The sequence below is a fragment of the Acromyrmex echinatior genome, chromosome 1, assembly GCF_024713525.1.
Source record: "Acromyrmex echinatior isolate Ae372 chromosome 1, ASM2471352v2, whole genome shotgun sequence".
Taxonomy (NCBI): Eukaryota; Metazoa; Arthropoda; class Insecta; order Hymenoptera; family Formicidae; genus Acromyrmex; species Acromyrmex echinatior.
In genome coordinates, this window is record NC_141852.1 from 7,520,040 (window position 1) to 7,540,914 (window position 20,875).

The 20,875-nt window shown below is 28.7% G+C and overlaps 1 protein-coding gene across 16 annotated transcripts in view; it reads right to left on the bottom strand.

Annotated features, from left to right (window-relative positions):
- Nucleotides 1-126: 126 nt before the first annotated feature.
- LOC105149759 (putative fatty acyl-CoA reductase CG5065) overlaps nt 127-20,875 on the bottom strand; it is a 37,128-nt gene continuing 16,379 nt past the window's right edge. For 7 of the 16 annotated variants that reach the window (XM_087408874.1, XM_087408830.1, XM_087408858.1 and 4 more), the window contains 7 exons: nt 15,531-15,794; nt 12,405-12,721; nt 9,510-9,757; nt 8,634-8,820; nt 7,390-7,575; nt 7,060-7,320; nt 127-6,973 (listed from right to left, as the gene is read on the bottom strand). In XM_087408874.1, coding sequence (XP_087265000.1) covers nt 6,895-6,973; nt 7,060-7,320; nt 7,390-7,575; nt 8,634-8,820; nt 9,510-9,757; nt 12,405-12,721; nt 15,531-15,773 — 1,521 coding nt within the window. In that variant the 5' untranslated portion in view covers nt 15,774-15,794 and the 3' untranslated portion in view covers nt 127-6,894. Of the gene's footprint in view, nt 6,974-7,059; nt 7,321-7,389; nt 7,576-8,633; nt 8,821-9,509; nt 9,758-12,404; nt 12,722-15,530; nt 15,795-19,022; nt 19,228-19,371; nt 19,474-19,546; nt 19,621-20,875 lie in introns of all 16 variants that reach the window. The other 9 variants (XM_087408885.1, XM_087408831.1, XM_087408879.1 and 6 more) reach the window with 4 other exon arrangements.

The following is a 20,875-nucleotide window of genomic DNA, read 5'->3' on the forward strand; positions in this document are numbered from 1 at the left end:
TTGAACTAGGCGTTATATCATTATTATTTTACTTATTTTTATCTTTTTAATTATATTTGCTTGTACAATATATAATACAAGGTGCGTCCCAAAATTTTCCCAACTTTTGAAATAAAATAACAACGGTTTACTTTTTTTTTCAAATTCAAATTGTTTATTCAAAGTAGTCCCCGTCGGACTCAATACAACGTTTGGCACGATCTAAAAGCATTTCAAATGAGTGTTTTATGTCGTTCAAAGGCACGTCCTTCAGAATAGTGGTACAAGCCCTTTGGATGTCTTCTACGTCCACATACCGCTTTCCTTTCATGGACAAATGCATTTTGCCGAATAGGTAGAAGTCACAAGGTGCCATATCAGGCGAATACGGGGAATGGTTGATTGTTAAAATGTGATTTTTAGTCAAAAAATCAGTGACAAGTGTCGAACGGTGAGATGGCGCATTATCGTGTAACAAGCGCCAACTTCCTCCTTCGCGATATTCTGGCCGAATACGACGAATGCGGTGCACCAAACGCTTCAAAACGCTTACATAGAATACAGCATTAACTGTTTGGCCTGCTGGAACGAATTCTTTGTGCACAATACCCTTGGAATCATAAAAACTTCGATGGAATTTTCGTTAATTGTCGATTTTGGGCGACCTGTATGTGCGTCGTCATTTATGTCCTCACGACCGTTCTTGAATCGCGTATACCACTCATAAACACTGGCACGGGCTACACAATTATCACCATAAACTTGTTTCATCAAATTATGGGTTTCGGTAAATGTTTTACCAAGTTTAAAACAAAACTTAATATTGGCTCTTTGTTCGAAGTTCATTCTCGTACCGATGTATACAACATACTGACACTTGAGACGCCATAACTTCGTTTCCACTGAACCAAATGTCATGAAATTTTTACTGGAAGTCAGCTAGGGATGTACCTTTCAAACGCACAATCGAACACACGGATGGCGCCACCCGACCTATCCCTATTGAAAAAGTTGGGAAAATTTTGGGACGCACCTTGTATAATGAATTTGGTTTTATCTTCTTCCATAATATTAGGTGTTGGAATTAATTCGTAGCGTTTTACAAGTGATGGGAAGTACTTTCATTAATTTATTTTTTAATGCTCATGTGAAATAAATAACATTCTTTCATTAAAAAACGCTACGAATTAATTCCAACACCTAATATAATTTTTCACAAACTTCTTCCGAGTCTAATATTAACGTTTTTTCTTTTGGGAAACGATAAAAATGTTATACATTTTTATTGCTTAAGGTAGTTGGCCTAGAAATCGTCGAGGTAGCAGTAATCGCCAAGTTCACGTATTAAAGACGTATTTTAGCGCTTTCTGTTGCTCGTGAGGCTTGCTGATATTTTTATTGATTCCAAGGAAGTATTTTTACAATGTTGTATTACATTATGAAAGTCATAATATACATTACGAAACTCGTAATATATAATACATTATGAAACTCGTAATAAAATATTAAAAATAATTATTTTTAATAAAAAAAATAAAACGTAAAAAATAAAAAAAATAGAAAAAAATTAAAAATTTTGAAGGATAAATTAAGAATTTTAATAATAAAATTTAATAAAATATTAAAATATATAATTACCCAGTAAACGAGAATGGATTAAAATGGATTGAAATTTTTTTCTATCCGAATGCGTATTTTATATATATATATATATATACATGTATATAAAAAAAAATATAGCGAATACTTTTTTTGGATTTAATTGAATTCAATTAGATCCAATTAGATTCTCAATTGGATGCAATTGGATTGAAAAACTGCATTTCCTATTCAAAGTTTTGAATTGAACAGTATTCACAATTGTGTTTGTGTACACAGAAAAAGCTAATATTATTTTTATATTGAAAGACATAGGAATATGCTCCATGCAATTCCTATAAATGAATAAAAATGCAGGATTGAAAAGCATTCATTTTAACATTCGTGAATTAATATTTTCGAAAATCTGAGAATCCATTTCAATTCATTTCAATCCCCATTCTTGTTTGCTGGGTAATATAAAAAATGAAATATAATTAAAAATTTTAAAATTTAAAAAAAATTATTAAAGTTAAAAATACCTATTGATTAAATTCACTATTGATTAAATCGAATATGTACAGCAATCGAGTCGATGCGTGATTTCGAATAAATACTATTGTGAGGTTAAGAGACATTGTTTGACATCTCGTGTGATTTTGGAGTATGTATTGGCAACTTGCCTGAGGTAAATCGAGTTATAAATCGAGATCGCAGTTTTATGTACAATATCACAAATTATTGTTTCATACAAATTTCATAGGTTTTTTTTTAAGTGAGCAAGCACTGGTTCACCGAAGTACATAGTCGTTCGAGTAATCATATTTCGTAATTATATTATTGATTGACTCGACCTAAGTGGGCAGAAAAAAATTCTAAATTGAATAATAATGTATCCAAAATCTAAATAAAAAAATTAGATACATAATTGTTATTATTATCTAGACATTCTACGGATCAGTAATCGTTATAGGTATAGTCGAGTTAATAAATAGATACGCAAGCAAATAAAGAATGTCGATCACTGGATCATTTCTGTATCGATAATTACTGGTACCTACTAGGTGGGGTGAAAAGTAACCTCCTTGGGAATGAAAAAAATTTTTTTCTTATGCAGAATCTCGCCCAAAATATGGCGTGTTCGCTCAGTACTAATCTTTGTAGCATCTGCTAGCTCGCGCACCTTCACTTTCCGGTCAGCCAACACCATTTCATGTATTTTTTTGACATTTTCCTCGGTAACCGCATCGGAGGGCCTGCCGCTGCGGACTTCATCGGTAGTGGAGTTGCGGCCACCACGAAACTCTCGAAACCAATATTTGATGGTGTAATCTGACGAAGTATTAGCCACATAATATTTATCCAACTTTTCTTTTGTTTCCTTCGCCGTTTTGCCTCTCAAAAAATAATGTTTTATGAGAGAACGAAAATCGTTTTCGCAAACACGTCAACAACAATCAGCTCTCAAAACAAAACTAAGGGCAGTATCGCACTGCCACTTGGCATGTCTGCCTAAATATGAACGGACTACAAGGCACCATAAACTTTTTTGCAGTAGTGGCGCATTCTGGCGGTCAAGGAGGTTACTTTTCACCCCATCTAGTATATCTAGAACAGAAATCGGCACTACTCGAATAAAAACTAATTTTATAATTCTTTTTTATTGAAACAGCTATTAATATTTATTGAAAATTTGTAATAATGATAGTTCTGAAAAAAATAAAATATAAAAAATTATAAAAATATATATATTATATTATATATACATATATTATATATTTTATAAAAAATTACAAAATGTAAAATTATTTTATATACATATGTCGTTTTTTAATCATTTTTTCGTCGATTATATTCTTCCATTAAAGATATCTTTATAACAATTTAGTCGTCTTTTAATTATCTTTTAGACGACTTTGTGCTCTCTGCTGTAACTATCGCGTACACGAGCGATAGAATGATTCAAACACATTAATTTATATATATATATATATAAATTAATGTTATAGACATCTTTTAGTCTTGCTAAAAAGACAATCTAAAAACAATGTCAATTTAAAAACGTCGTCTTTTAGATACTTTTTTACTTTGTCAAAAAGACAACTCGAAAAAGATCTCTTTTTATTATCTTATCTCTTTAGTATTTTGTGCTGTAAACACGTACGGCGATTTGTGGGACATACCCATGATGATTATTGGGCAAACCGTTATGGCGGCATGGCGATAACTCGTACATTTGCGACTTCTAATTTTTACGAAGGATTTTCTCAACAACGGCAGTAGGTATAAGAATTTTAGAGTGAAGTTTTTATTCGTCATAAAAAATTGATTTAAAATGACCTAAAATAACAGTCACTCACTTTTCAATCTGAAAAATATAAAGTCAAGCGTTTTGGTTGACGATTACTAGGCCAACTACCTTATTTTTTAATTGTATAAATTCATCTGATATTTCCAAGCCTCAATTTTAAAAATTTGGAAAGATATTTTAATAGATGTGCATTTTTACAATTGAAATATTATACATAGATTATTAAGCAACTATTTATTGATAACACTGAATTCATAATAATTAAAAAATTTTAATAATACATATATGAAAAAAACGAAATAGTCAGATGTTAATTACAAATATGTTTTATATATGTAATTATAAGTCTTGTACAAGTTTTTAAATACATGGTAACAATATACAATATATATATATATATATATATATATATATATATATATATTTTTTTTTAATGTATATAAAAACATATAGTTTTGACATTGCTTAATAAGAATATATTTCATTAGTTTGTCCATACTTATCTACGACATGTTATTACGAACAGAGAAAGTGATTTAGGTACTTGAAAGCTTATACTCAGAAACACACGCTTGACATGCGATTAAATTAAATATTCGACTTGAGGAGTAAGAATAATTATGATATTGTTATGTTTTTGCAATATCATATTTCGATTAATTAAAATTTTTATTTCAATTTTACCTAATAATTATACGGACTATCAGTAATGCTACCAGAGAACTACCACGTATTTCGTTCGGTTTGCGCAGACGGACCGTCCATTTTACCCTCTCTACTGGTATTTGTAGGCTCGACATTGGCAGCCGGCAAGGGAGCTCGGGCGCTTTAATTTTATTTTGAATGTTTCACAATTAGCCGTTACGTACAATGTTTGCAACACATGCATTTTATTCTTGTTTAAGATTTAACGACAACGGATTGAATTATGCTTGCGAGCGTTACGAACGTTAAATAAAACGTATCCAATAACGCATACAGTACTGAATGGTGGTACTGGATTCTCCTCCACAGCCTACGTGATCACGAACTGCGTAAACCACGTGAAGTGATATAATACTTTTCTTCTCTTGATGAAAAGAGTATATTAATTTCTCGTTTACAAGAGGATAAACGATAATCTCATTTTTCATATGATTCAAAAGTATCTAAAAATATTCTGCTTGTTCTTTTTTATTACGAACAAATTTATCTTTATTTATTCCAAATAGTGATATAAATATGATTGGTTTAATTAATCATTAAAATATTAAATCTGGATTAGCAAAAATAATTTTGTTTCGATTTTCATAATAACGCAACTCACTATAAGGCAACAGTATAGGTCCTTTGTTTTTTATATTTCGTATTATCCTTTGTTTTCTGTTTTTAGAATATTTGATTAAAGTCAGTCTTCGAAAGTATATTATTACATTTAAAATTTTAGTTATTCATATTGAACTATGCAAATTTCGGTTGCTCGAATTGTACTAGTTTATTTCGTACATGCATATAATACGCTCGATATATTCTAGCTAACGCTAATATTCCTGAAATATTTATAAAAGGTTCCTAAAATCCCTCAAAAACATTCTAAGAATATTCCGGAATATTCCGAAATATTTACGGAATGTATTATAAAAGCAACATTCAAATATCGATTAAAAATTTCATTTATACATATATCGTTACATATTCCGTGAATGTTCCATAAATATTCCGCAAAATTTTAATTTTTCCAGAAATTTCAGATTCAGTCGTCCCTGAATCAATTTTTAAACAAAATTTTGCTTTGAAAAACATACTCCACACTTTCATCTTGGAATCCAATTTTGGGATTTACTTTACAGGCGAAATACTGCGCTTCTTATATTCTTTTCCAAATTTTTATTATTAATGAGTAAGTGCTGTCCACGGAGTCGGAGAATATGTATTGCTCGCTTGCTCGCGATTTTCGTAATATGTAGGTACAAGGAGTATTCATACAATATTCTGAACATTTCATCGACATTTATATATTCTGTGACAATTCTTTCCCTCTGCCGGAATATTCGGACATTACATTGGGAATACGAATCGAACTTTCTATGAATAGCGTTAGCTAGGTTTGATTTATGAGCGGAAATATGATTTTACCTTAATATTTTAACACCGAGATTCAAAAGATTGGATAATTTAAACGAGATACAAAACATAGTAATTATTTAATAAGGAATCTCTCGACGACTTTTTTTCACTTCTCTCATACTTAAAAATATTTTGCAATTGTTCAAAGTACGTTACTATTCCTTTATGCAATAACATGATAAATGATTGGCAGAAGAGATATTTCTATGTAGATTTACAAAGAAGAGTTTGCAAGTCCTTGTTTCTAACTCTGTCACCTGATGGCACTTTGAACATATCAATAGATCAGCTGAAAATGGAAATATATTTTTTATGCATGTGTCAATCGTATGTTAGGAGGTCGAAACAGCCCTGCGAAGTCTAATTCAGAATTGTGAAAAGTATGAACCTATATATTAAACGAAAGTTTTAATATAGCCTTGGTCATAAGTATAAGATACCTAAATTGATATAAACGTCCTTTATTAAACAAAAAATGAAAAAATAGTTTTATTGAAAAATATTTATATTTTTATGACAATTTATATTTTGTTAATTTATATACAATACAGTTTTTGTATAATTTATATTTTATTAATATTGTTAGTTTTTTTGTGACTTTTATTTATTGCTCTTTTCAAGAGGATGCTTTATACATACTCATGGCCAAGTCTATAATACCACGACAGTGTCGCTGCGCTTGGCCGAGCCACTATCGTGTTTTTAGATTTGTAGAATTCTATATTTAATATTTTTCCAAATATTCTTCTTCCTTCCGTCAATATCTGATTAATTAGTATATTAGTACTTGACGAAGATTTTAGTATTCAAGATAAGGCGTAAGTCACTTCTTCAGTAAGCTTCTTCTCATGATATTTCTTCTTACTATTTTTATAACGTTTCTCAAATCACACGAATCGCAATTTAAGCTCTCGATGACATCACCGACCGACGCATCTGATTATTCCTAATAACATGAATATACTAAGTATTTTAGAAACTTTATGCATCCAATATAACCTGTAACACATCGATACCATCGATTTATTCCTCACAGTATGTTGTGAGCCTGAATAGAAATTGATAAGGTATGAAAGTGAACTTACCTCAATAATCGATTTTTGGCGTTACTTAACGTGTCTAGGTTGTCTTTCAAAATATACTTTCGTATTCCTAATATGTATTGATGTAAGTACATGTCCCAATCTACGTTTCTAATATCCACGTCAAAGTTGCTACACTCTTCCGATGTTTTTACAAAGTTTACCAGTTTCATCATGTTATTTGCATGAAATTTCCACTCGTTCGTCGCGAAGAATTCTCCGGTTTTAGCGGCACGTTGAAATCGTTTTGTGATTTTCATCATTCTGAAAGGAAACAGCACATTTATTGTTATTTAATCAAATTTCCACATGATTAAGAGAAGATATACTTACATAGGTTTATAACCTTGGACCCTTAATATCAGATCTACGATGAATGCAGGTAAAAAGTGCAATGTGGCCACTATGATAGTGTGAATAAATTTGTTTGTCCTAAATGTGACATCCGGATACCACATCACGTATTTCGATGGTGATTCTATAGCGTGTTTTATGGCGAGATATCCAAATTCGCCCCATCTATAAAAATCAATATATATATATACACATATAACAAGAAAGTAATAGCGAATTCGATTGGACATACTTATGTGTACTAATGCACATTAAAGCCGTCGTACACCGATTTAATCTGTGTAAAATGCTAATATTTCAATTAAAAATACAAATTTTACTTAACAGCACAATAAAATGTATTGAGGATTTCATAGTTTAATCTGTTTTTCTATTTACATTAAATACACATTTTTACGTCAGTAAAAACAGTTTGTATATGGCGACTTTAATGTGCGCACCGAGTGCATCGAATCGAATTCACATACTAAATATAATAGTGTCCTAATAAAATTATACACTATTCAACAAAAAATACAGTAATAACGAAGGTTCTTGCAGTGTTTTTGAAAGCTGATGCTGGTGAAAATTTTTCTTACAATCCTTCAAATAATTTTTTAGAATTTTTATTAATTCTTAGAAAATTTCTCTTTTTTTATACTAACTTGGATATTAATTAAACAAATAACATTTTATTAAAATAAGAACATTATTACGTATAATATGCTTAGGAGACTCGGCAGCAAAATGCTATATTATTGTTTAACTTTGCATAACTCGAAATGCATACAGTTAAATAAAATGTCAAATAATAAATGACATATTCAAGTATGTATATATGCATAATTTCACGTGATAATATGCTTAAGTTTAAGTTTAAGAAGAATAAGGAAATATGTAATAAAATGCTAAAGTGTATCTTAAAAATTAACGTTTCGAAATGCTTGAAAGCGTTTAAAAATTAAAAATGCATCATAATAAATGAGTATATATTGTGTATTGGCATATTAACGTCATGATATAACAGCGAGCCACTGAATAAATAATTTATCACTATAATTCGTCACTTAATAGCAGAGATATTAAAAGGTGCTATGGTATTTATATTGGACATAATTTTAGCTTTTTCTCTATTTAATTTCAACTTTCTAATCGTCATTTCTGCGCGCATGCACGAGCATTCGTTTAATTATTTTACTATACTATTGTTGCTTTTCATACTATGTTTATTGCTGTATACTCACGTAATCGGATGAACTGCGCTGCTGATACAATTGTAAATCCTTATTGTATCAGTATGTTGCGCAAAATTATGCCAAGATGCGCAAATCAACGCATTGACAACAAAATCGACAGGTACAACGTCTACCACTAAATTTGCGTTACACATAATACTTCTAACAGTACCTCTACTAATCTCTGTCAATATACCTATTAAATAATAAAACATAACACATGTATGCTAAAAAATATGCTATAGTTCGTGTTCTTTATCAGTTTAAAATTATTCAATTAGGTATAACTAATTTCTTAATCTCATTTCTTAATCTCAAAAAGAAATATATATTAATATAAAAAAATATTTACTTGTAATTATATATATATATATATATATATATATATATATTTTAAATGACAAAAATGAAGAGAGCTTCCCTTAATAACTTTGACTTTGATATATGTTGTCATGACCTTGAATGACCTTGAAGAAATTTTAATCATCGGATTACTCGTTAAAAACTTATTAATGAAAATAATTTTGAAAAATATACTACTTATACTCTTAGCTAGATCTTACTTCATGAAAGTTATTATGTAAATAGGAGAAAAGATATGGGATAGTTCTTAATATTGTATGTGCAGAAATAAGACGTTATTTTTTAAACTTTTTTGTCAATAACTTTTTAACGAGTAACGACCGATAGTTAAAACTTCTTTAAAGTCACTCAGGATCATGATCTTGACAACATATATCAAAGTCAAAGTCATTGGGGGAGGGTCCTCATTTTTATTTTTACCATTAAAAAGTTTATGATCGACTTAATTCCTAAAATTAAACATAGTTTTGGTATCTGATTTCCAAATGAAGATTTGAGCTTACAATTAGTTAACTATCGTACCTGTAATACCGCAAGTATTATCTATCCATCCTGGAAATGGTTCTTGATACGCGGCACAGACTATACTTGGTCGTACAATAGCGATTGGTAAACCGCTTCCTTTAGACACTATGATCTGCTCCGCCAAACCTTTCGTCAACGTATACGTATTCGGATGTTTGCCGATTAATTTCTTCTCTATTATTTTTAATGTTTCATTGTCCAAATTTTCGCACATATCGATCACCGTGTGCGGCTTCATCTCCGTGCTGTAATATTAGCCACATATTATCAAGCACACTTTAGAAATTTAAACGATCCGTAATTCGCATCAGAATTAAAGACAAAATTTTATTTTTAATACTGTATACCGTATATGTATACCGTATATGAAAAAAAAAGATATATTAACAACATTTGTTAACAGCTGTAGTCTAATTAAAAATAATCTTATTGATGAGAGTACGATAAAATGAATAAAAGCGTACGTGCGATTATAACTTATTAAGAGGAAAGAAACAGAGATATGAATATGACGAAAATTATAATTAATGGCCTAGTTTCCACCGAGGGTTTAATCCGGATCAGAATGTAAGAACCAACCAATTACAGTCAAGCATTCAGTCGTTCGACTGTAACAGGGGAATATTCGACTGTAGTTGGTTGGTTCTTACATTCTGATCCGGATTAAATCCTCGATGGAAACTAGGCCAATGATACAAGGGAAGAAAGATTAAATCCTTATTAATTTAACAATTAATGAAATAAACGTATACTCTTGTTTTAATAAAATATTTATTTTTATTTATTTGTTATTTGTTTCTGTTATTCATTAATATTGTTCTTAAATTAAGAAGATTATATTGTTACTGGCTGTTAATAATGTTGTTAATAAAACATTTTTTATCACGTCTTAATGTACTGAGAAGAAAGGTGTTAGTTTGATTAATTAGGTTAATTTATCTATATTTTTTTGGTTGAAGAATGTATTTAAATAAAATGTATTATAATTTTACTCAAATACGTATATTTTTCAATGAAAGAAAAAATAAACTGAACTAATTTAGTCAAGTGAACTTTTTTTAGTATATTTATACAGGATGTTTGGTAAATATACCGTAATAACGGGAATAGATTCCTGAGATGATCATTTTGAGATGAAAATTATTAATCTAATACCGAAATATTAAGACTTTAATTTTTTAATTACAAGCACTTTAAAGTTATTGAATCATATCCGCTAAAGTTTACGCGTTCAGATGTGATACAACGAAAGATCCAACCGCACCTAAACGCGCGAACTTTAGGTAATATGATTCATATAAAATTATGAGTGGAATTGTTACGATTATTATCGACAATCGTAAATTATCATAGATTACAGATAATTTGAAGCGAATTTAAGAGCGTTTTTAAATGCATCGAAAAACAATCTGACAATGAGTCGCATAAAATACAATTTACATTGTGTATATAATGAAAAATATTCGCAATGTGAATATTGTATTGTAACATAATTGCGAACAAGAAATAGCTGTCTTACTGAATATATACACTTATAACTTAGTCATTAAGTTCCTCTTTCGTTCGATCTGCTTATCGGACACTATGTTCTTGAAGAAAAACGATTCACTCGTATCTACGACCTGCACATTTCTATTTCTGTTACTTTAACGTAAGTGTTTGTCAATATTAACATGATCAATTTTACCCTCTTTTACGTATGAAAAACATATGGGTAATTAAACATATTATCAACCGCAAGCCTAATAAGCTTTTTACCAGTACTTACCAAACGTTTATCGATTAAAAGTCTATTAATTAACAATAATTTTTTATTGTTCTTTATCATTTTGTTATTTATTTATCAGAATATGTACTATCTACATCTCTTAGAGTGGAAATTGAGTTAGTCTTAAAAAAGGAATAAAACTCTTTCACTGTTAAACAAGAATGGCAGACTCACTTTTTTGGAATGAGATTCACTCCAAAGGAATAAAATCTCATTGCTTTTTTTTAAAGTGAAACTTTATTCCTTGAAGTGATTTTTACTTCAAAAGAGTGAAATTTTTCTTAGGTCCGTATTCACGATCCTCATTTCAGGCGAGCTCGGTTTGAACCGATTAGATTTATTAAATCGTGGTTTGAGAAGCGTTTTTCAAATGAAAGACTGATTCAAACCTAGCTCGAATTGGATCTCAAGTTGAATCACGACTATGAATACGATCCTAAAAGAGTGAAAATCTGCCACTCATTGTTTAAAAGTGAAAATATTTTCAATCTTTTTTCAAAACTGAATCACTCAATTTTCAGTCTTTTGGAGTGAGATTTCACTCGAAAAGATTTAGAGATAAGTAGCAGGATTGGGAAATAACGCTTTACCGTTACGATTATTTTTTTTCAACAAATAGATAAAGACGTTATATTTCTTTATTATTTGTAATATTAATAGTAACATATTTTGGATAACGATAACGAATATAATCTTTATTTTTATCGTTATTTTGTATACATATAATACATGTATAAGTGAACTTTTTGATCATGTTGTGGTCAACCATAATCATCGTAGATCTCATTTTGTTGAACTATTCAATTAGCAAACATCTGCAAGTATCGATAACGAGTTACTTTTAGAAAACAAAACGATAACAGCAACAAGTTATTTTTGTGAAAATACTTCCTCAACTCTAATATATATATATATATACTGATTACCCGATTTCGTTTGAAAAACAATAATATGTTATCAGTCGACAACGTATGTCATTTTGTATATAAGTATATTTTTTATCTGTGTTAAATAAAGTGTTGACAATATCGTGGAATAACAGATCTCTATGATAAAGTAGTCCTCAGTATAAAAATGTCCGAGTTCTATATTATTCATATAGCTATCACATGTATGTAACTTACATGTATATCGATTCTTCAATCTCCAGTCGATCGGCATTACAGTAGGCCGTGCTGACGTGAATAACGCTAATAAGGTTTGTCATGCGCTTGCACAAATCCAGCATACGATCTGTACCCACCAAGTTCAAATTAACGGCGATTTTCAGCGGCTCATCAAAACGCACGGTAGCTGCACTATGAAACACGATGTTAACTCTCTGTATCAGCATATCCCTGTCTTCGGGCTGGAGCCCTAGCTCTGACAGACCCACGTCACCTTTTATGGGAAAGATCTTGTTCAAGGTACCCGGAAATTCCGATCGTATTCTGTCAAAAACCTGTCAGAGAAAGAAGCACTTTTCGCGTATCGTTTCATATCATCGTTTAAAAGCGTGCGAAGAGTGCGCGGAAAAATACCAAATACAATATTATATATACATATACAGGATGGCTACTAAATAATTTAACAGATTTTTAAGGAGTGATTCCTTATACATATAAATTCAAGATAAAAACTTCATATGATCGTATGTTCGAAACAGCTTATTGTCAGTTTCAAAGATATAGATGTCAAAGATGAAGGAAAAATTTGGTTTTTTTCTTTTAATTTTAAAGACCATTCAGGTTATTTTTAATAAAACTTTGTATCTATATGTTTAAAGTTTTATTAAAATAACTCGAGTGGTTTTTTAAATTTTTTGGAAGAAACAAAATCTTTTCTCATAAAAATATATGTATATATACAAAAATTTTTTATGGGGTATTTTTTAATTATTTTATCGACAGTACTCAATCAGCTGAACGTCTTTGCTTTTAGACTATTTCTTCAAAAACTCAACTATTTTCGAAATATAAGAAACTAAAAGAAGTCAGATTATAAGTTTAAAATACAATTTTTTTATTATTGTCATAAATGTTTAAAATCATGTTGACTAAACATGCCTGTAATCTTCGTGAAAAGCTAGCTTTGACTTTTTCTATCTCTTGAATCGTTATTTCGCGAAAAATATTTTTTCTTTCTATCATGTTTTCCAGAGTGGTAGGATTTTGAAAGTAAGCCAATTCTTTCACTTTTTACTTTTATTTTGAATATTTTGTACATTTATTATAATAATAAAAAATTTTTTTCAAACTTATAATCTGACTTCTTTTGGTTTATATTCCAAAAATAGTTGAGTTTTCAAAGAAATAATCTAAAATTCTAAAACAAAGATGTTCAGCTGATTGAGTACTATCGATAGAAAGATTAAAAAGTAAATTAAAAAAATTTATTCATTGATAAGTAAAGAAATAAGAATATTTAAGATTACTCAAGGTCATTAAAGTATTATATGTTTTCTTATTTCCTACAATTTTGGTATTACAGCTTAATCAGCATACAATGTTAAAAACATTTTTTTTTAAATATTTAATGTAAAAGTATTAAATAAATATTGAAAAAAAAATTTTGTTTTAATATTGTGTGTTGATTGTCTTCCTCTTATCTCTAACCGTTTAAAAAAAAATGTGGTGAATCTTTATCAAATTCACCTTGGTGTGTGTGTGTGTGTATGTGTGTGTGTGTGTGTGTGTGTGTGTGTGTGTGTGTGTGTGTGTGTGTGTGGGTGTGTGGGTGTGTGTGTATGCATATGTATAGAATATATATACAACATATATTTATATAATATATGTATAGTATATACTCATCACATCAGACTCTATATTATATATTTATAATTATTATATATATAAATTAATTTATATATTTATATATAAACATAGACATATATCGAATGCAATGATGGTTTGTGTAATTAATATAGTTTTAGATGATCGTGAGAACGGCGACAATCGCGACCTTTTGTCGTACTTTTCGATGACAACTTGACACTTTAGACATAAGCATGCTGCAGATAAAATATTTAAGGCGTTCTACGCGAGGTTGTAAGGAATCGATATTGCATTAATTTAACAAGTGCGTAGGCTATTACGTCTATAAGAAATCTGGCACAAATGTGATAAAATGAAATTTACAGAAGATTTCTGACAAAAGTAAGCTTCTTTGTAGGAATTTTCGCGAAAATACTTCGCGAGTATGTTTCAGAATGTGTATATAACAGTATTATTGAAAAATCTAATTTTTGACGTAAAATAAATATTTTTTTAATTTTTCTGAGACTTAAGCTTTTAATAAGTTTTAAACTGAAGAAGAATTGAATAGAATATTATAACGTAGAATAAACATAAAAAATTTAATTTTAAATAATTTTAATTCTTATATAATTTTCAAATATATTGCAAATAACAATTTCTAATTTAATGCCTTTAAAACTCTAGCAATGCGCCTTTTGCAGATTGAAATTAGCTCAATTTCCGTGTAATTTATTTTTTTCGATACTTCTGACAAAGATAGACAAAAAAAATGTTTTCCTGTTTAGATTACAGACATAACTAATTTATGAACTAATTGTGAATTTTAAAGTAAGAGAGGATGTGATATGTAATCGCACTTGTTTTAAAAATGACACAACTTAAAAAAATTATTTTCAAATTATTATCATGAGTTAGGTATACATATATCTAAATATAAATGTTAGCTTATAAATATCAAAAGGAAACTAACTTATAGTCCGCCGACAGCTCAAAATAATTTAGTTTTTTTTTTAATAATTTAATGTGCGTTATAGGAGAATATTAAAATCGTCACAACTTAAAGAGGATAGTTTATTTTTGTGCGACGAAAATGACAAAAATAACATTTAATCATATTTTTAAAAGTACGGAGAGAATTATTTTTTAGAATTTACCCTGAAAATATTATAGTCGTGGGACAATATTGTATTTCGAAGAATTTTAATGCAAATCTTTCTCATTCATTAATAAAACTATAATAAAGTATAAAATAAGTTTGATTAATTTTATTGAAATGCATAGTAAAAATCTTTAAAATCTTTAAAATATTGTATTGTACCACAATTATTATATTTTCAGGGTAAATTTTAAAAGAAAATTCTGTCCGTGTATTACGTTCTTTTTCTCAATATTTAATTAATCAATGTAAGTTTCTATCAAATTGAAAAATAATTTTTTCACTTTGCTAAGCAACTTAATTTTTTGAATTGTATCACTTTTGAAACAATATGTATATATGTATATACGTATACGAACGGGATTGTTCAGTAGTTCCTTAAAACGTTGCTCAACAGATAGGTCTCTTTTTGGACGGATTAAAACGAAAATTGTGGCTATCCGGGGACACGAACGTAGCAGCTTTTCTAGAAGAGCTTTTCCTAAGAAGCCAGTAGCGCCGGTTAAAAGAATCACTGTCTCAGCGAAGAATGCGTCAATCGAACTTCCCCTCGAGTGATCCTCATCGTGTCCTGAATTGGTTTGTGCGTTCGTCGTACCCATTTTTGATGTTTGTTTTAAACTCTACAACAGTGAAAACATATTAGACAATAAATTAACAAAGCGGTTCATTGCTATAATCTTTTAAAAATAGATATGAATATGATCTTTTCTCAAATAAAATTTATTGTTAGATTAAATAAGATGTCTGAGATAGAGGAGATTGTATAATGTATGTTTTAGGAGGACATTTAAATATTAATTTTCAAAATTTTTTAAAACTATTATTTTTTCAATTTTTAATTTTGTTCACTAATATGAATATTTATTTAAATGAAAAAATTTACAGCTTTTTATAAAGTAATGTTTTAATTCATTATTTTGAATGATTTTTTTTTGTTGCTTATGTATAAAGAGTGCAAAGGTACATACACTTAGGGGCGGTAAATATTGTACTTGGAAACATGAAATAAGTCGCAAAGAAGTAGTGTTATTATGATCGTTTTCTAAGCCTCCGTCAAATTAGATCATGTTAGACTATATAAATGACATTAGAAATGGCCGTAACGACACTATACTCATATAAATAAAGAAATTATTTTAATATTATGAAAATGTACAATAATCAGGGGAGACTGGGGACAGTTGCACGGAGGTAAGTTGTAATAATGCATATAATGCATATAATGTAATAATGCATATCTTTTAAATGACAAAAGATAAGATGATCATATGAAGAACAAAAATAATCGGTATCGAGGCCTGCATTTGCCATCAATTGCGTGTGCGCAACATGTAAAAGAAGTTATATGTACTGTGCTCAAATAAACCACGTAGGTGTAAATTTATGATTTTACTTTTTTTGCTTTAAACTTTCAAATAAAATGTTTTTTATCATATTTTATTAATTCTAAAATATTTTCTCAAGCTATGTGCATATTTTTTTTAAATATTTTTAAGTGGTTTCAAATAAATTCATATAAATTTTAACAACATCGGTTTGGGATTAAAAGTACCATATCGCTAGAGTACATTGTAACACCATTATAATTAACAATAAATAGAAGTTAAAAAGTTAAAAATCTCGCTCACCTCAAATTTTGATAAAAATACACTATATTGATGTTTTCGCGTAAAAATAAAAATTTGACAAGAAAAAAGTGTCCCTCTACTTTATGAATCAAAATATTTTAGTTGAAAATTGATGACTATTCAGATTTGGAAATCTGTTATAGCCACGAAATACTGCGATGCAAGCACGCGCTGAAATTATTTTCATGCTTTAGGGCCACGTACGAATATGTTGTGAGTATTTCTTATTGTAATAGATATTATTCACTGTTTTACAAACACAAATTCATTGCTTAAAAACAGATTATCTGTTCTGAAACACAAATTTTTACTTTAAAAACACAAATTTACTATTTTGAAACACATTCTCTCTACTCTAAAACACAAATTCACTGCTTTTTAGTAACAGATTTACTGTTTTAAAAACAAAAATAATATAAGAAAATAATTTCTGTTTTAAAACAGATAATTTATTTTTAAAGCACTCAATTTGTATTTTTAAAGCAGTGAATTTGTGTTTTAGAACAGATAATTTGTTTTTAAAACATGTTACAGTTTTCTCTGTTTCATTTTGCTCGGAGCAAGATGTATTATACTAATTCGGATTTTGATATTTTATATCAAATTTTATATTTTTATTTTATATTTTTATTCATAAACAGTTTAAAATTGCACATTTTTGCAAATAGTACTATAAATCTAAATAGTTGTTGTGTCATGTACATTAAAAGAAATAAAAACGTATATATATATATATATATATATATATATATATATATATATATATAAAGAAATATATGTATATTTATAAACATTGGTACAACTATCCTCAGTCTTCCCTATTACAAAAAATAGTTTTAATTTAAACAATAAATCGCTAAGAAAAATAAAGATTTAAACATTTATTATAGAAATCAAAGCTTTAAACAGTTTAGCTGAATCTTAAATGCTTGTATGATTCTTGTGTGAATTTATATACTACGTATGTAGTCTCCAGAAACGTACGCCGAAATGATTTGACGAAATGATGATGACTCCCGGAGATAATATTTTTCGCAATAAGAATTAATTATTTACAGATTTTATAATATGTTATTCAACATTATTAAGATCGTTTCGAAAATGCGAATAAGTATCAAATATTTGTTAAAATGCTCAATTTAACTCGTGATATTACTGCGGTAGTTTAGTAGAATTAGCAAAGATTGAAAAATCATTTCGGCGCGCGTTTCTAGGGACTACATATGTAGTATATAAATTCACACAAGAATCATACAAGCATTTAAGATTCAGTTAAACCGTTTAAGGCTTTGATTTCTATAGTTTATGTTATCACATATATGGTCCTATAATATATTATATTATTTAAACAATCAATGTAATATAAAATAGATACTTAATAAAAATATAAAGAGAGGGATTTATACGAGGGATTAGATGGGAATCTGAGCGTCTAAAATGGTTACAATTTTCACAGAATCTTGCAAAACATGTACGATTGTAGTATCAGAATGGTTTTGATGAGTAATGCCATCTTCATATTGCTCAAAATTTTTCAAACGACCTTTGTATGTTTTACTATTTCTAATAATAATCTTTTATTAAGACTATTTTATATTTTTAGTACGAAGATAAAAATAAAAGAAATAACTTCCTAAAATTTTGATCTTAATACATGATATCAAGAGCATGACTTTGAAAAAACTTTAAAAGGTTTTAACCTTCAATTGAACACTTTAGATCATAACGCTAATGCTGGCGATACTGTAACTTTCAAGCTACCACTTGTCACAAAAAAGTATTTAATGAAAAATATGTTATAGTGTTTTGAAAAGTTCTCAAGATAAGCTACAAAAATATGCAATAAAAAATGGCGGTTTTCATTTAAAAAAAATCAATGTGACCTTGATCTGTCCTTGACAACGCTCACTAAAGCCAAACTGATAAGATCAATAAATAGATTTTTAAATTCTATAATTTTTATCTAAAGCATTTTTTTTATAAAACATATTTTTCGAGACATTCAGGAGTGTCGGTATTTTATATACACCCTGTATATATACATTTGTTATGTCCGTACAATTAATATAAATGTATTTTATTATTAAGTTGAAACTGCAAACACGTTCCTCCTGTTTTTATAAATAGACTTGTCCATTAAAATATTTATATTTAATAATTATACAAGCTCTTTGTTAACATTAATTGAATTAATTTATTGTTATATTAATTTATTATTACATTATTTAGCCTTCAGAACCTGCGTCTTTACTTATTTCTATTCACATTTGTTAAAGTTCGCACAAATTTCAATTTTTGTTCCTCAAATGTGGTATGTGAAATTCCACTTGCCAGATATTTGGCTAATAAAATTTGGCTAATAAAACATATGTTCTATACAGAAGTCTCTCCCATGGCAGATTTCTCTGAACAGACATTTTCGAAACTAAAAGATAAGTAGAATTAGAATTTTCAGACTTTCGTGTATTTCGTTATTTATGTGCATTCCAAATGAGAGACATAATATTTAAAAAAATGAGCAAAATTATAATTTATGTGACACTTCTTGTGCACGTGTAAGTATTCATACATTAATTATGGTGTTCATATCCTTGACCCGAGATATCGTAACTTCCACCGCATGTCTCGAATCGATATAGTGGTGACGGTCATCAACCGACGTTGGAAAAAGCTTTTTATTAATATTTTACGCGCGAATATAGTTCGTTGCTGTAGCTATGCGAAACGTTATGTGTGTTACTTACCTACTTTGTTCGATATGACGTCACTTTACAAATCGTGGCTGGATATTAGTAATAAGAATAATGTTAAAAGAAATCTGCAATGATTATAATAGAAATCGTACAATTTATTTAAATTATTCCATCTGCGATGTAACATGGTTAACGATTGGAATGATTTGTGAAGATTTTGTTTTGACATAGCTTGCAAAGAGATTATTACAATTTCTTGCAAGTCTCTGATGTCTCTGATAAACCTTTCTTTTTACGACTTTTAATTTCAGAAATAATTTCAGAAATAACACAATGTTAAATCGGGAGAATGACTCTTAGGAAAAGAATAATAAATAATGCCAATGTGAATTAACACAGGTTGTTCATGTGTAGTAACGCATATATTAAATATAATAGATACAGATTTCAATCCTTGGTATTGAAGTTCCAAATCCTTGGTATCTTCAATGTAAGATTTAATCGTTAGAAAAAAATCCGTGTATATTGTAGAGTACAAGGAGAGAAGTTAAAAAGTTGAATCATCTAAAACTATTGTTAAACTATTGTCCAAAATAAAATTCTTCAATATTGTCTTTTGTATTTTGCTGAATATTCAAACCATAGACATAAATGTTAGAAATTTAACTAAAATAACGAGTCAAAATGTGTAAAGTAAACTTGGTCAAACAAAAATAAAATATATGTAAGTTAAAAATCACTAAAAATTTAAATTTAAATTTACGATGATCCGTCAGATTACAAAATAAAATTAAGATGTATTTAGAATATGAATATATAATTTGAAACAAAAAAACATTAATCCTTCGCGATCAAATCATAATACAAGGGGTCTAACAAATCAGTATCATTTTGTATCAATCCATTTTTTATTTTTTAATAAAAATCGCCTCTGAGATTAATCTTTTATTAAAGTTTCCCTTCTCGAGAATCAATGACTCTTATCTCAAATATTTTTATAGTATATTTGAAATTTTTCACAAATAGGGGCGTATCTTTATGTGTATATATATATATATATATTGTATAGATTATCAATATCACTATTAGAAAAATTTTAGAATAAAATACATATATAGAAGGAAATACCTAAGAGAAAAGTTAAATAAGTAATAAGTAATAAATACATTTTAATAAATAAAATGCCTTTGCGAGTCACTGATGATTGAAGAGAAATAATATAAACTAAATTTCTCAAAATAACAAAATAATAACCGATTTGAGGCTAATAAGAGTCAGCGCCGAAGGGGGTGCGCAATATTAATGTGAAATGATGATTTAACTTCAATTTTTTCGTGATATCTTCTTTATTCAAAATATTGAACGTTTCTCTTTGGTGTC